Genomic DNA, 13,567 nt, shown 5'->3' on the forward strand with positions numbered 1-13,567 from the left:
CAACAAAAGTTTTAACACTGTATCATTGCTTCGTTAAGTAAGAGCCTGCAAACCCTCTGTCATGTCCCCACCTCGCAAGACGAAGCATCAGTGCCCTGGTGGGAATCAAACCAGCAGTGGAAGTTTGATGATAGATGTTGCTTTATTTTGCAGATAATGAGCAGTTGGCTCGCTCAGGTACAAATTGCTTAGAAAACTTAGTGATATCCAACGGGGAGAAATTCAGTCCCGACGTCTGGGATGAAACGTGCAGTTGTATGCTGGATATCTTCAAGACAACCATTCCACACGTGTGAGTGCAGATGTGATTGTTGCTGATTCTTGCTGAGCTCAGTAGATGTCTTAAGGCTCCACATTGCCTTTCACACTGACCATTTTCCTTCTCTTGCATTCCCTTCAGTTTGCTGACATGGAGACCTGTAGGGATGGAGGAAGATCCATCGGAGAAACACTTGGTAGGGGTTTTTGTTGTCATCTTTTCTCTGATCTCGTATTAGGTAAAAAAAAATTAAGTAGCCCAAGGAGTTTGTGCTTTTCTGATGGGAAGTGAGCAAAAAAGGCTGTAAGCTTTAGGAGTGCCTGGCTGGCTCAGTCAGTGGAGCGTGCAGCTCTTGATCTTGGGGTCGTGAGTTGGAGCCTCACTTGGGGCATGGAGATTACTTTAAAAAAAAAAAGAGTAAAAAACTATGTTCATTAACACGTTTTTTTAGAAAGTACAGAAGATAAGTCACCTCACCCAGTAAAAGCCACAGTTCACATTTCTAGTTTTTACTTTGTGCGACAGCACACGTATAACCCGCGCGTGTTTGAAATTCGGGCGCGCTTGGCACAGACTGTTTTACCTAACAACGTGTAAGCAGTCTTCCATGTTTTTAAATATTGTTTGAGAGCAGCCTTTTCAGTGGCTATACATTATTATATTTAGTGAATTCTCCCTTGTTGGACTCTCAGGTCTGGTGTTTGCCGGTTAGAAGTAATACTTTGGTGTAATTATCCTCATTTATTCCTCTCCTAAATAAAGAGTGCTTTCTTCCACCACCAGTGAAATAGTGATTGTTATTTTTTGTGTGAGGCCACATCAAGAAGTTCTAATTCAAGTCTCACTTTACAATATTTTGCTTTATACGGGGTTTGTATTATTAACGTCTCTTCCCAAATAACTGTAAAGCCATTAGATTTTAAAAGTCATTTGGAGGGCATCTGGCTGACTCAGTGGAGCATGTGACACTTAATATCAGAGTCATGAGTTCGAGCCCCACATTGGGCCTGGAGCCTACTTTATTTTTTTTTCAACATTTTTTTTTTTTTTATTTATTTTTGGGACAGAGAGAGACAGAGCATGAACGGGGGAGGGGCAGAGAGAGAGGGAGACACAGAATCAGAAACAGGCTCCAGGCTCCGAGCCATCAGCCCAGAGCCCGACGCGGGGCTCGAACTCACGGACCGCGAGATCGTGACCTGGCTGAAGTCGGACGCTTAACCGACTGCGCCACCCAGGCGCCCCAATCTGGAGCCTACTTTAAAAAAGGGGTGGCATTTAGGATATAGCAACTTAAAAAATGAAGCACCCTATTTAAACATTTTTTGTTTGTCTTCTGTCAACTTTTTGAAAAGCTAGCTCTTGGCACTAGTGTATTTTTGAGCTTGTCCTCATTAATTGGTCATATGTATTGTTAAATCATAATATGTAGAGAAATACCTTCGAAGTCAGAATAAGAAAATACGAGATTTAAAAAAAAAATTTTTTTTAATGTTTGTTTATTTTTGAGAAAGAGAACGTGAGCAGGGGAGGGGAGGAGAGGAGGAGACACAGAATCCGAAGCAGGTTCCAGGCTCTGAGCTGTCAGCACAGAGCCCGATGCGGGGCTCAGACTCATGAACCGTGAGATCGTGACCTGAGGCAAAGTCAGACGCTTAACCGACTGAGCCACCCCGGCACCCCAAGAAAACGTGAAATTTTAGAGGGAGGGAGAAATAAGTGAAATTTATAACGTCTCCTGTGCAGTCCAGCATGGAATGTCATTTTACTTCAGTCTAAGCAAGGCACTTACCGTCAAGTTGGGCCAGCCCCAGTGTTAAGCCGGGCACATCTCTGCCCAGGTACTCAATTGTGGATAAAGTGAACATTGTATTTCTCTCTGGCTTACTTTTAGGATGTGGATCTGGACCGCCAGTCTCTGAGCAGCATAGATAGAAATGCCTCTGAGAGAGGCCAGAGTCAACTCTCTAACCCGACCGATGACAGCTGGAAAGGTAGACCATATGCAAGTAAGGCTACTTTTTCTAGTTGTTTTCATTTATTTATCTTAAATAGGTAACACACTTACGCAATTTAAATATTTGCAAAGTACAAGAGGATAAACACGATAAGCCTTCCTTCCACTCTGTGCCTCAGTCTGCCAGTCCCTTCCTGTGGCAGCCAGTGTCACCAGCTTCTGTACGTTTCCAAAGACATTTTATCCATATATAAGAAATGCATATCCGTAAACACATATGTACGTGTACACACATATACATGAATTCTCCTGTCCTTTTTATACAAATTAGGGAATACTATACATTGTTTTTTCAGTTAGTATATCTTTAAGATCATTCAAAAGCAGTACCTTAAAAGCTTTCACATTCTTTTATACTATTTATGTTATCCAAGGATGTGGATGTACTATTGTTTGCTTAATTGGGTTTCCTACTAATGGACATTTATATTATTCCCAATCTTCGTGACGAACAGTACAACATTGAATCACTTAATGTGTGTGTCATTTGTGAGTTTATCTGTGTAATAAATTCCTAAAAATGGGATTGCTGGGTGAAGTGCACTTGCCATTTTGACGGATGATTAGATTCTTGCCCCATTAATGTTGTTTCTGTTGACGTGATCTTCAGGAACACACAGGTGATATTTCATACTTTTGGAGTATTTTTAATTTGCAGTTTCCTAATTATGAGTGAAATGAGCAGTTTTTCATGTGTCTGAGATCTTTTCATGATCTGTTCAAATCTTCATTTTATATTGGCTGTTAGTCTTTATTGGTTTGGAGAAGCTTTTTATGTGTTAGAGATCCCTTTTCTGGATATGAGTTTCAGATGACTTTTATCAGTTTGTCCCACAGTGTTCTTGTGATCTATTTTACTGCCTGTCATTTTAAAAAACAGGTCTGACAGTTGCTATGCACCAGGCACAGCACTGTGTGTTTCAAATATGTGATCTCACATAATTGGTACTCTACCGTTTGAGGAGGTACTGTTGACATTTGGATCCTTGGGACCTAGCGCACTTCTGGCTGACTGAGAAACTGGAACCGTCCTGTTTCCTGGTCTGGTTGTTTTCAAGCTGTGGCCATATTGTTTTCCTTCATAGCAGCCCCACCCTCTTCTCCACACGCCAGGCTGTAGGTGTTAACACCGCTGTTAACTTCGCAACCAGTGCATTAGACAAAGCCACACGTGCTCACCGCTATTTTTTGAAGGCATAAAACAGAAGCACCCTTGGGATCCATTGAAAAGCTACCATGTTCCTCCATATCTGCAGCTCGTGCCAGTCTCTCTGTAGTAGCCAGTGAGAGAATGAACTGTGCTGCCTCATTGGCTCCAGATAAAGGATTGGCTCGTGTGGAGGAGGCACGTTTTAACTAGAACCGCTCTTGGTGCAGCAGGATGTTTATACTCTGAGAGGTGCCTGGGCCTTGAGACCCCTGTCCTTCCTCCTGGGAACGTGCCTCCAGTCTCCCATCTCAGCCTGCCCTGTGGGCAGCAGGTACAGGCTCACAGCACTTGCGTTGTTTCTCTTCTTTTTAATTTTTGGTCTCTTCTTTTTAATTTTTAATTTTTGGTTCTTTTAAATTTTAATTTAAATTTTTAATTTAATTTTAATTTTTGATGTTACTGAATTGGCATGAGTCAAATGTACATGTTTTGCAGCTCCACCACATTCCTCTTTAATTAAACTGATTCTACATAGAAAATTGATAGACAGACAGAAAGACAGTTTTAGTCACTTTCCAAAACTTGAGAATGACCTAACCTCATTTGACATCACTAAATGCTTTATTTAATGTTTTCAACTTCCTGATTCTATAACAATAAGTTGAATGAGGAATCTCTACTTTTATTATAGTCAAATCAACCCACACCTCCGAAGTGCCTGACATGGACCACCACTGAGCCCAGGGAGTGAGAAGACAAAGATGGAGGGAGGAGATGTTAGCTAGAGTCTAGTCAGTAGCTGCAGGTGGCAGAGAAGCTTGTCGGAAGACGTGGGCCCTGCGTAGCTGACTCCTCCCCTTCAGGTCTTTGCTCAAGTATCACATTCTCGGAGCTTTCCTGACCAGCTTGTTTAAACTTGAAGCCCCATCCTGATGACATCCCTATCTTGTCCCCATCCCTACCTTTGTCATCGTCATTTGACATAGGTAGACATGTGCCTTAGACTTAAACATCTTGTTTATTTTCTGTCTCTGCCATGGAAGCAGGGATTTTTGTCCAGCTTATTCATTGTTATGCCACAGCATCAAGGACTGTGCCTGGCATGTAGAAGGAGCTTGGTTAATACTTACTCAACACTGGCTGAATCATTATTAGGGTTAATCTTTATCATCTAATATAGATCAGAAACTGTTTGCCAGCCTCCTCATCAAGTGTGTGGTCCAGCTGGAATTGATACAGACCATTGACAACATCGTGTTCTACCCTGCAACAAGCAAAAAAGAAGATGCAGAACACATGGTTGCTGCCCAGGTAATAGGACGAGCCTCGAGGAGGACCAACTTGCCCCTGGAGAGGTTGCTCAGATGCAGTGGTGTGCTGGAGCCAGCTCGTAGATCGTGCTCATCTCTCCCCAGCCCTGTGATCAGTCACGGCATATTGGTAGCTTGAAATTGGCCATGATGAGAATATTTATACCACAGAAATCAGCAAACCCTAAAAATCAGAACTTTCTTTTTCTTTTTTTTTTTTTTTTTAATTTCCCAGAGAGCCGGTCTACCAGCATGCCACTGCTCAGATCCCACCCTCCCCGGTGCTTCGAAAAAGAGTGTTGTTAATCACAGGCCTGTTTCACATAATTGTTGTATGGTTTAACCATAAGTAACCGAGAGAGAAAAATATATGGGTGAAGATACCACTTTTTCCTTTAGAAAGTTTACTTTTTTGTCTTGTATGTACAACCTATTGTTCTTGGCGACGGAGGGTTGGGTGTCCAAAAGCTGAACCATAACATTACACCATAGGTTGTAAACTTACGTGGTTCTGGGACTAACATCCTGTGAATGCCTACTCAGCCTAGGTGGGACCGGGGGCAGAGAGTCCAGGCACCTCCAGCCCCGCCAGAGCCACAGCCGCCTCCCAGCCCAGCGGTGTGTTGCTAACAGATGGGTCAAGTCACGACAGGCTCCCAGTTTTTCAACAGGAGCCAGATCGAGATTTTTTTTCATATAGGAAATCTCCTGTTTATTAAGTAATATGATTACCAATGAACAGAATATATCTGTGGGCTAGATCCAGCCCAAAGGCTATCCTCCTTTTTGTTTGTTTGAGAGAGAGAGAGAGAGACAGAGACAGAGAGAGCAAGTGGCACAGGGACACAGACAGAGGGAGAGAGAGAATCCCAAGCAGGCTCCACGCTGTCAGTGCAGAGCCTGATGTGGGGCTCAAACTCACAAAGCATGAGATCATGACCTGAGCCAAAGTCAAGAGTCAGACTCTTTCCCGACCGAGCCACCCTGGCACCCCTGGTTTTTATTTTTTAAATGTACAGTTCAGTGTTTTGGAATATTCACAAAGTTGTACAAACATCACCCCTATCTAATTCCAGAATATTTTTGTCACTGCAAAAGGGAATGCCCTAACCATTAGCAGTCAGTCCCCCTTCTCTCTTTGTCCCAGCCCTTGATAGCCACTAATCTACCGTCTGGCTCTATGGGTTTACCTAATCTGCATATTTCATATTAATAGAATCCTATAATACATGAGCTTTTGTGTCCAGCTTCCTCCACTTAGCATAACATTTCCCGAGTTCATCCGTGTTGTAGCATGTGACATCCACGTTGTTCTATATATACAGATGTGTGTGTACACGCATATATATGTGTATATATATGTCTAGAATATTCCATTGTACAGCTGTTCCACATTTTATTTATCCTTTCATCAGTCGATGGACATTTGGATTGTTTCCACTGCCTGGCTATTGTGAATAACAGTGCTGTGAACATTTGTATATGAGTTTTTTTTTTTTTCTTTTTTTTTTTTTTTCAACTTTTTTTTTTTTTTTTTTTTTTTTTTTATTTATTTTTGGGACAGAGAGAGACACAGCATGAACCGGGGAGGGGCAGAGAGAGAGGGAGACACAGAATCAGAAACAGGCTCCAGGCTCCGAGCCATCAGCCCAGAGCCCGACGCGGGGCTCGAACTCACGGACCGCGAGATCGTGACCTGGCTGAAGTCGGACGCTTAACCGACTGCGCCACCCAGGCGCCCCTGTATATGAGTTTTTATGTGGACATGTTTTTAATTCTCTTGAGCTTGTACCTAGGAGTGGAATTTCCAGGTGACACCATAACTCTATGCCTACCTTTCTGAGGAAGTGCCAGACCGTTTTCTAAAACAGCTGGACTATTTTACCCTACCATCAGCAATTGATGAAGGCTCTAATTTTCCACATCCTCATCAATGGTTGTTATTGTTCTTATTTCTTTCTTCTTTTTTTTTTTTATCACAGCCATCCCAGTGAGTGTGAAGTGGTATCTCATTGTGATTTGGATTCCCATTCCCCTAGTGACTAATGACCTTGAACAGCTATCTTCTGTGTTGATTGGCTCATTTGTATTTTTGGGGAGATGTCTTTTCAAATCACGTACCCACTTTTAAGTTGGAGTATTTATCTTTCGGCCATTGAATTATATGAGTTTTTATATATTCTGGATACTAGCCACTTATCAGATACAACTATTTTCTCCCATTCTGTGCATTGTCTTTTCAGTTTCTTGATGGTGGCCTTTGAAGCACCAAAACTTAATTTTAATGAAGTTCTGAATTACTATTTTTACTTGAGTCCTTGTACTTTTAGTGTTATATCTGAGAAAGCATGGCCTGATTCAGGGTCACAAAGATTAGGCCCACGGTTTCTTTTAAGAGTTTTATAATTTTAGCTTTTACATGTAGGTGTTTGATCCATTTTTTAGTTCATTTTTGTGTATAATGGGAAATAGGAGATCATCTTTTTTTTTTTTTTTTTTTTTTTTTTAACACATGGACATCCCCAGTTGTCCCAGTACCATTTATTGTAAAGACTGTTTTCTCCCCAGTGAATTGTTCTGGCATGCATGTTGGAAATCACTTAATCCTAAATATAAGGATTTATTTCTGGGTTCTCAGTTCTGTTCCACTGACCTGTATGTCCATCTTTATACCAATACCACCATACTGTCTTGAATGAAATCAAAGTGTGAGTCTTCTAACTTTGCATTTCTTTTTTCAACATTGTTTTGGCTATTCTGTGTCAGTTGTGTTTCCACATGAATTTAGGATCAGCTTGTCAATTTCTAAAAGGTAGTAATCTGGGGCGCCTGGGTGGCTCAGTCAGTTGAGCAACCGACTCCAGCTCAGGTCATGATCTCACGGTTTGTGAGTTTGAGCCCCACGTCGGGCTCTGTGCTGACAGCTCAGAGCCTGGAGCCTGCTTCGGATTCTGTGTCTCCCTCTCTCTCTGCCCCTCCCCCACTCATGCTCTGTCTCTCTCTGTCTCAGAAATAAACAAACGTTAAAAAAAATTAATAAATAAAAGGTAGTAATCTGGGATTTTGATAAGGATTGCATTGAATTCATAGATCAATTTAGGAAACATGGCCAACTCCATTTTTCATTAACCTCTGGCTTATAAGAAGGATAGATCCATTCTATTCTTAGAATGCTCAACAAATATAAAATCCCTAATTACGTCTCATATTTTAGGCAACATGTTTGATAAAAATGTCTAGCATTTTGTACCTATTTTTATGTTTTTTTCCCTTCACATTTGTAAACAAAGTTGAAGCTAAAGATGCCACTCAGGCTTCACTTAGCAGTTTCTTTGTTGTTGCTGTTAAGTTTATTTTATTTTGAGAGACAGCACGTGAGTGGGGCAGGGGGGGAGGGGCGGAGAGAATCCCAAGCAGGCTCTGTACCATCAGTGGACAGCCCAACCTGGGGCTCGAACCCCTGAACCATGAGATCAAGATCTGGGTCAAAACCAAGGGTTGGATGCTCAACTGATTGAGCCAGCCAGGCACCCCAGTTTCGGTCTTTCAATAAGTATGGTTTGAGACTCACACCTTCTATGACATACAGTACAGTTTGACTTTCTCATGTTCCAATCTCGTTATAAAATACAAATAAAATAGGGGCACCTGGGTGGCTCAGTCAGTTGAGTGTCCAGCTTCGGTTCAGGTCATGATCTCACAGCTCGTGAGTTCAAGCCCCACGTCAGGCTCTGTGCTGACAGCTCAGAGCCTGGAGCCTGCTTCTGCTTCTGTGTCTCCCTCTCTCTCTGCCCCTAACCCACTCGCATTCTGTTTCTGTCTCTCTCAAAAATAAATAAACATTAAAAAAAAATAAAAAATAAAATAAAAATAAATAAAAGAGGAGGAGCGCCTGGCTGGTTCAGTCCGAGGGGCGTGCGACTCTTGATCTCGGGCTTGTGAGTTTGATCCCCACGTTGGGTGTAGATATTACTTAAAAATAAAGTCTTTAAAAAATTGTTTCTTTGATAAGTAGAGGACTGTGCAGTCCTATTGTGAAATAACTGGAGAAGTACTTGTGTTCATGCAATGAAGGCAGTACCGACAGAACGGACACTCGGGCCAGCAAAGCCTGACGTCACGCAAGAGCTCGGCGTAATTCTCCCCACTGCCCCTGCCGGTGAACAGAGTGTAAAGGGGAGACATTCAGGGTGGTGAGGAACGAAGTGTGCGTATGACTTGTGGCGAGTAATGAGTGCCTCGATGTGACGGCTCCAAAACCACCCTCACTTAGCTCTCCCACCCTCCCCTCTCTAGCAAGACACGCTGGATGCAGACATCCACATAGAGACAGAGGACCAGGGCATGTACAAGTGCATGTCTTCCCAGCATCTCTTCAAGCTGCTGGACTGCTTGCAGGAGTCCCATTCGTTCTCAAAGGCCTTCAACTCCAATTACGAGCAACGGACTGTCCTGTGGCGAGCAGGTAAGGCCACACAGCAGATGGGACAGGTGGCCACACCGGTCACCACCCTAAAACATGGAAGCCCTTGGGAAACTCCTGATACTTGTACACTTAGCTGGAATAACTTGGCAGATAATTTTCATGCTTGAGGGAAAAAGAAGGAATGCTGGGTACATTCCATCCCGGTACCAGGAATTCCAGGAATACTGCCTGGCACGCGGGGGATTTTCAGTAAGTATCTGGCGGAAAAGTGAATTCATAGAGACCGGAACTGATCTAGCAAATCAAGGTAAAATTATGTAGTTAAATATTTTTGTATCAAAAATTGTGGTGGTCTAGGAGAAACAGAAAAGCATTCAGACATTTTCTGAGGCTTTTAGGGGTTCTCCTTCCCACCTCCAAAAATAAATACATAAACTCTGGAGGTGATATAGAGATACATATAGATACATACACACATTTATATAGATATATTTATATATAGATAGGTGTGCATGCATGGTGCCAGTAAGAGTCTCATTTTGTGAACTTTGCACAAAAGTGAGACTTTATATAATGTTTGTATTGTTACTGTTACTGGGTAACCATTCATTTTCTTCCCAAGTGCTTATTTTAATCCTCAGTTTTATAATACTGTTTTCCTTTATGACTTTAACAGATCTAGGTATTTTATGCCTTTGCCTGTAATAAGGCTTTGCTTGTGAGAGTTGTTTACGTATCTCTGTGGCTGACTGGTACTGCTTTGTTTAAGAAAAGGTGTTTAAGAGTAATGTTATATGTCAGCCAGACTTCAGTTAAAAAGAAGGTGAGATGTTTCAGTGTTCTTTCCCTAAGGTAACTAGATTAGGTTCCCGCGTGACTTCTCAGTCTTATCCTAGAAGTGTGCACTGTTTATCTGACTGTCTAATCTCTAGGTTTTAAAGGCAAATCTAAACCCAATCTTCTAAAGCAAGAAACCAGCAGCCTGGCCTGTTGTTTGAGGATCCTGTTTCGGATGTATGTTGACGAGAACCGCAGGGATTCCTGGGATGAAATCCAGCAGCGACTTTTAACGTAAGAAGATTGGTTCCTGATTAAATGTCTTATCTGTAAAACACAAACTGCATCACAGTAATACTCTGAATTGAAAAGAATAACAAAAAACATATACATGCTGACACCCTCACAAACTGCTTTTCTTTTTTTGTGTTTTCTATTTGCTGATGCTTTTTTTTTTTTTTTTTTTTTTTTTTTTAACGTTTTATTTGAGAGAGCGTAGGCAGGGAAGGGGCAGAGAGGGGAGGACGGAGGATCTGAAGCGGGCTCTGTGCTGACAGCAGCGAGCCTGTTGTGGAGCTTGAACTCATGACCTTAAGATCATGACCTGAGCTGAAGTCAGATGCTCAACCGACTGAGCCATCCAGGTGCCCCTTTGCTGACACTTCTACTTCACTTTTCTTCATGCCCTGAGGAGGCTGGGGCCTCATTTCTTTCATTTATAGGTTGAGAGGGGGCGGGGGGGGGGGGGGGAGAGAGAATCTTAAGCAGGCTCCCCATTCAGCGTGGGGCTCAATCTCACAACCCTGAGATCATTACCTGAGCTGAAATCAAGAGTCAGACGCTCAACCGACTAAGCTACCAGGCGTCCCTCATTCATAAATTTCTTAAGGCACAAAAACATGGGCAGTACAAAGTACTCTGAGTCAGCAGGTCCGGAGTGAAGTCCTGACTAAGTCCTCTTTAGGGCAATGTCCACTTAAACTTCCCACCCTTCCTTCTTCCCAAGAAGCATGTGTTGGAATCCTGTGGATACCAGGGTGTCCTGACTTAGATTATGCAGAAACGCATAAGGAGGAGATGGGGGGTGGCACTGAGAGTCCCAGTCAGAAAAGTAGACGTTTGAGGGGCGCCTGGGCGGCTCAGTTGGTTAAGTGTCTGGCTTCGGCTCAGGTCATGATCTCACGGTTCGCGACTTCGAGCCCCGCATCAGGCTCTGTGCTGACGGCTCAGGCCCTGGAGCCTGCTTCGGATTCTGTGTCCCTCTCTCTCTCTGCCCCTCCCCTGCTCATGTTCTGTCTCTGTCTCAAAAATAAGTAAAACATTAAAAAAATTAGAAAAGTAGACGTTCGCCACCCAGCATCTTGTGAGCAAGACACCATGTCTGCGCCCCCTTTTCACTCCTTTATGATTTCAAATCATTAGCTTGTGGTTCTGGCAACCACGATAGGATGTGTATTCTCCTGCACTGCTAGGAGGAGTGAGGGGATTTTTCTAGAAAGCAGGTGGCATTAAAATCAGGAACGTGAAAATGTTCAGTGCCTTTCTTTGGCACAGTAATTCCACTGTCATGGAATCTAAAATGTCTTAGAGGGGTGCCTGACTGGCTCAGTCTATAGAGCGTGCGACTCATGATCTCAGGGTTGTGAGTTCCAGCCCCACTTTGGGCATGGAGATTACTTACAAAACAATTTTTTTAAAAAAAGAAATTTTGTTAGAAATAGGAACCAGGATTCCCACAAAGAACTCTTCACTGCAGACTTACTTATAAAGAGAAGAAATATCGGGTGCCTGGCTGGCTCAGTTGGTAAAGCATGAGACTTTTTTTTTTTTTTTCTTTTAAGATTTTAAAGTAATCTCTCATGAGTCCCCATGTTAGGCATAGATTACTTTTTAAAAATTAAAAATGCGAAAATAAGAGAAGAAATTTAAAACAGCTCAGCTGTAGAATGGATAACTAAATTACAGTCTATCCTGTGGTAGAATATTATGCAGGCATTGAAAATGAAGTTTTACAAAATAATTTTCCAGAATGTGGGAATGTGCTCATGATACAAGTTTCACCACAAAACAGGATGTAAAACCATATAGATCTGATTTTTCAGCAATGTTTTTTAAATATCACAGACAAAAAGACTAGAAGGAAATAGGACAATATTTTGATATATGTCCCTTAGGATGATGGAATTACGGGTATTTTTTTCTCCTTTATAATTTTTTGCACTTTTCGTTCATCATAATTAATTATAGAGACACCAATAGCTCATATTAACTTAAATCAAGCTCAAAGGATAATTATCTACATAGTCTCATAAAGTTTCTGTAAAGGAGATAAATTTGCAATTTCTAGCATAACATTTTTTTTTAAGTAGGCTCTACCTCTAGTGTGGGGCTTGAACTCACAATTTTGAGTCACATGCTCCACCAACTGAGCCAGCCAGGCACCCCAGCATAACATGTGTTTTGAAAGTAGCAGTTGTAGGGCACCTGACTGGATCAGTTGGTTAAGCCTCTGGCTCTTGATTTCAGCTCAGGTCATGATCTCACAGTTCATGGGATTGAGCTCCATGTTGGGTTCTGCACTGACAGTGCAGAGCCTGCTTGGGATTCTCTCTCCGCCCCACCCCCTCAAAAATAAACTGAAAGAAATAATAACCAAAAAGTTAAATAAAAGTAGCGTTTGTGGGGCACCTAGCTGGCTCAGTTGGTAGAGCATGCTACTTTTGGTCTCGTGGTTGCAAGTTCAAGCCACATGTTGGGGGTAGAGATTACTTTAAAAAAAAAAAAAGTAGTGGGGTGCCTGGGTGGCTCAGTCAGTTAAGCGTCCAACTTTAGCTCAGGTCATGATCTCATGGTTCATGGGTTCGAGCCCGGTGTTGGGCTCTATGCTGACCGCTCAGAGCCTGAAGCCTGCTTCAGATTCTGTGTCTCCCTCTCTCTTTGCCCCTCCCCTGCTTGTGCTCCCTCTCTCTCAAAAATAAACAAACATTAAAAAAAAAAAAAAAATCAATTGTATGTGACAGGAGAAGAGAAAGGCAGTGTGTAGCCAGCTGTGGATGATAGGCTCTATGTTCATTGTGCACAAATGCTGATTGGGCCCTCTTCTCTGAGCAGGCCCTGAGCTATGCTAACATTCAACACACCAGTCTCATTTAATCTTTACCACAGTCCCTTGAGTTGGGTACAGTTATTTATCCCTGTTTTATAGCTTTGCCCAAGATGGCATAGCCAGAAGCCAGAGCAAGTGCCCAGCAAATAAATACTCATTGCCAGAATGAAGAGTTTTCCACTACATGGGGCACCTGGGTGGCTCAGTCGGTTGGGCGTCTGACTCTTGATTTCTGCTCAGGTCATGATCCCAGGGTCGTTGGATGGAGCCTGGCATCAGGCTCTGTGCTGAGCATGGAATCTGCTTAAGATATTCATTCATTCATTCATTTTTTCTCTCTCTCTCTCTCTCCCTCTCTCCCTCCCTCTCTCCCTCCCTCTCCCCCTCCCTCTCCCCCTCTCTCTCCCCCTCTCTCTCCCCCTCTCTCTCCCCCTCTCTCTCCCCCTCTCCTCCCACCCCCGCTTCCTCTCTCCCTCCCTCTGCCCCTCTTCCCCACTCACATGCTGTCTCTAAAATTTAAAA

General features: G+C 42.7%; 1 protein-coding gene across 2 annotated transcripts in view; it reads left to right on the forward strand.

The window, feature by feature from the left end:
- ARFGEF2 (ARF guanine nucleotide exchange factor 2) overlaps positions 1–13,567 on the forward strand; it is a 102,956-nt gene that overhangs the window by 84,714 nt on the left and 4,675 nt on the right. For both annotated transcript variants that reach the window (XM_078443975.2, XM_078443976.2), the window contains exons 32-37: positions 154–292; positions 401–455; positions 2,154–2,268; positions 4,607–4,737; positions 9,033–9,201; positions 10,095–10,233. In XM_078443975.2, coding sequence (XP_078300101.1) covers positions 154–292; positions 401–455; positions 2,154–2,268; positions 4,607–4,737; positions 9,033–9,201; positions 10,095–10,233 — 748 coding nt within the window. The remainder of the gene's footprint in view (positions 1–153; positions 293–400; positions 456–2,153; positions 2,269–4,606; positions 4,738–9,032; positions 9,202–10,094; positions 10,234–13,567) is intronic.

This window comes from Panthera onca, chromosome A3 (assembly GCF_046562875.1).
Source record: "Panthera onca isolate mPanOnc1 chromosome A3, mPanOnc1 haplotype 2, whole genome shotgun sequence".
Taxonomy (NCBI): Eukaryota; Metazoa; Chordata; class Mammalia; order Carnivora; family Felidae; genus Panthera; species Panthera onca.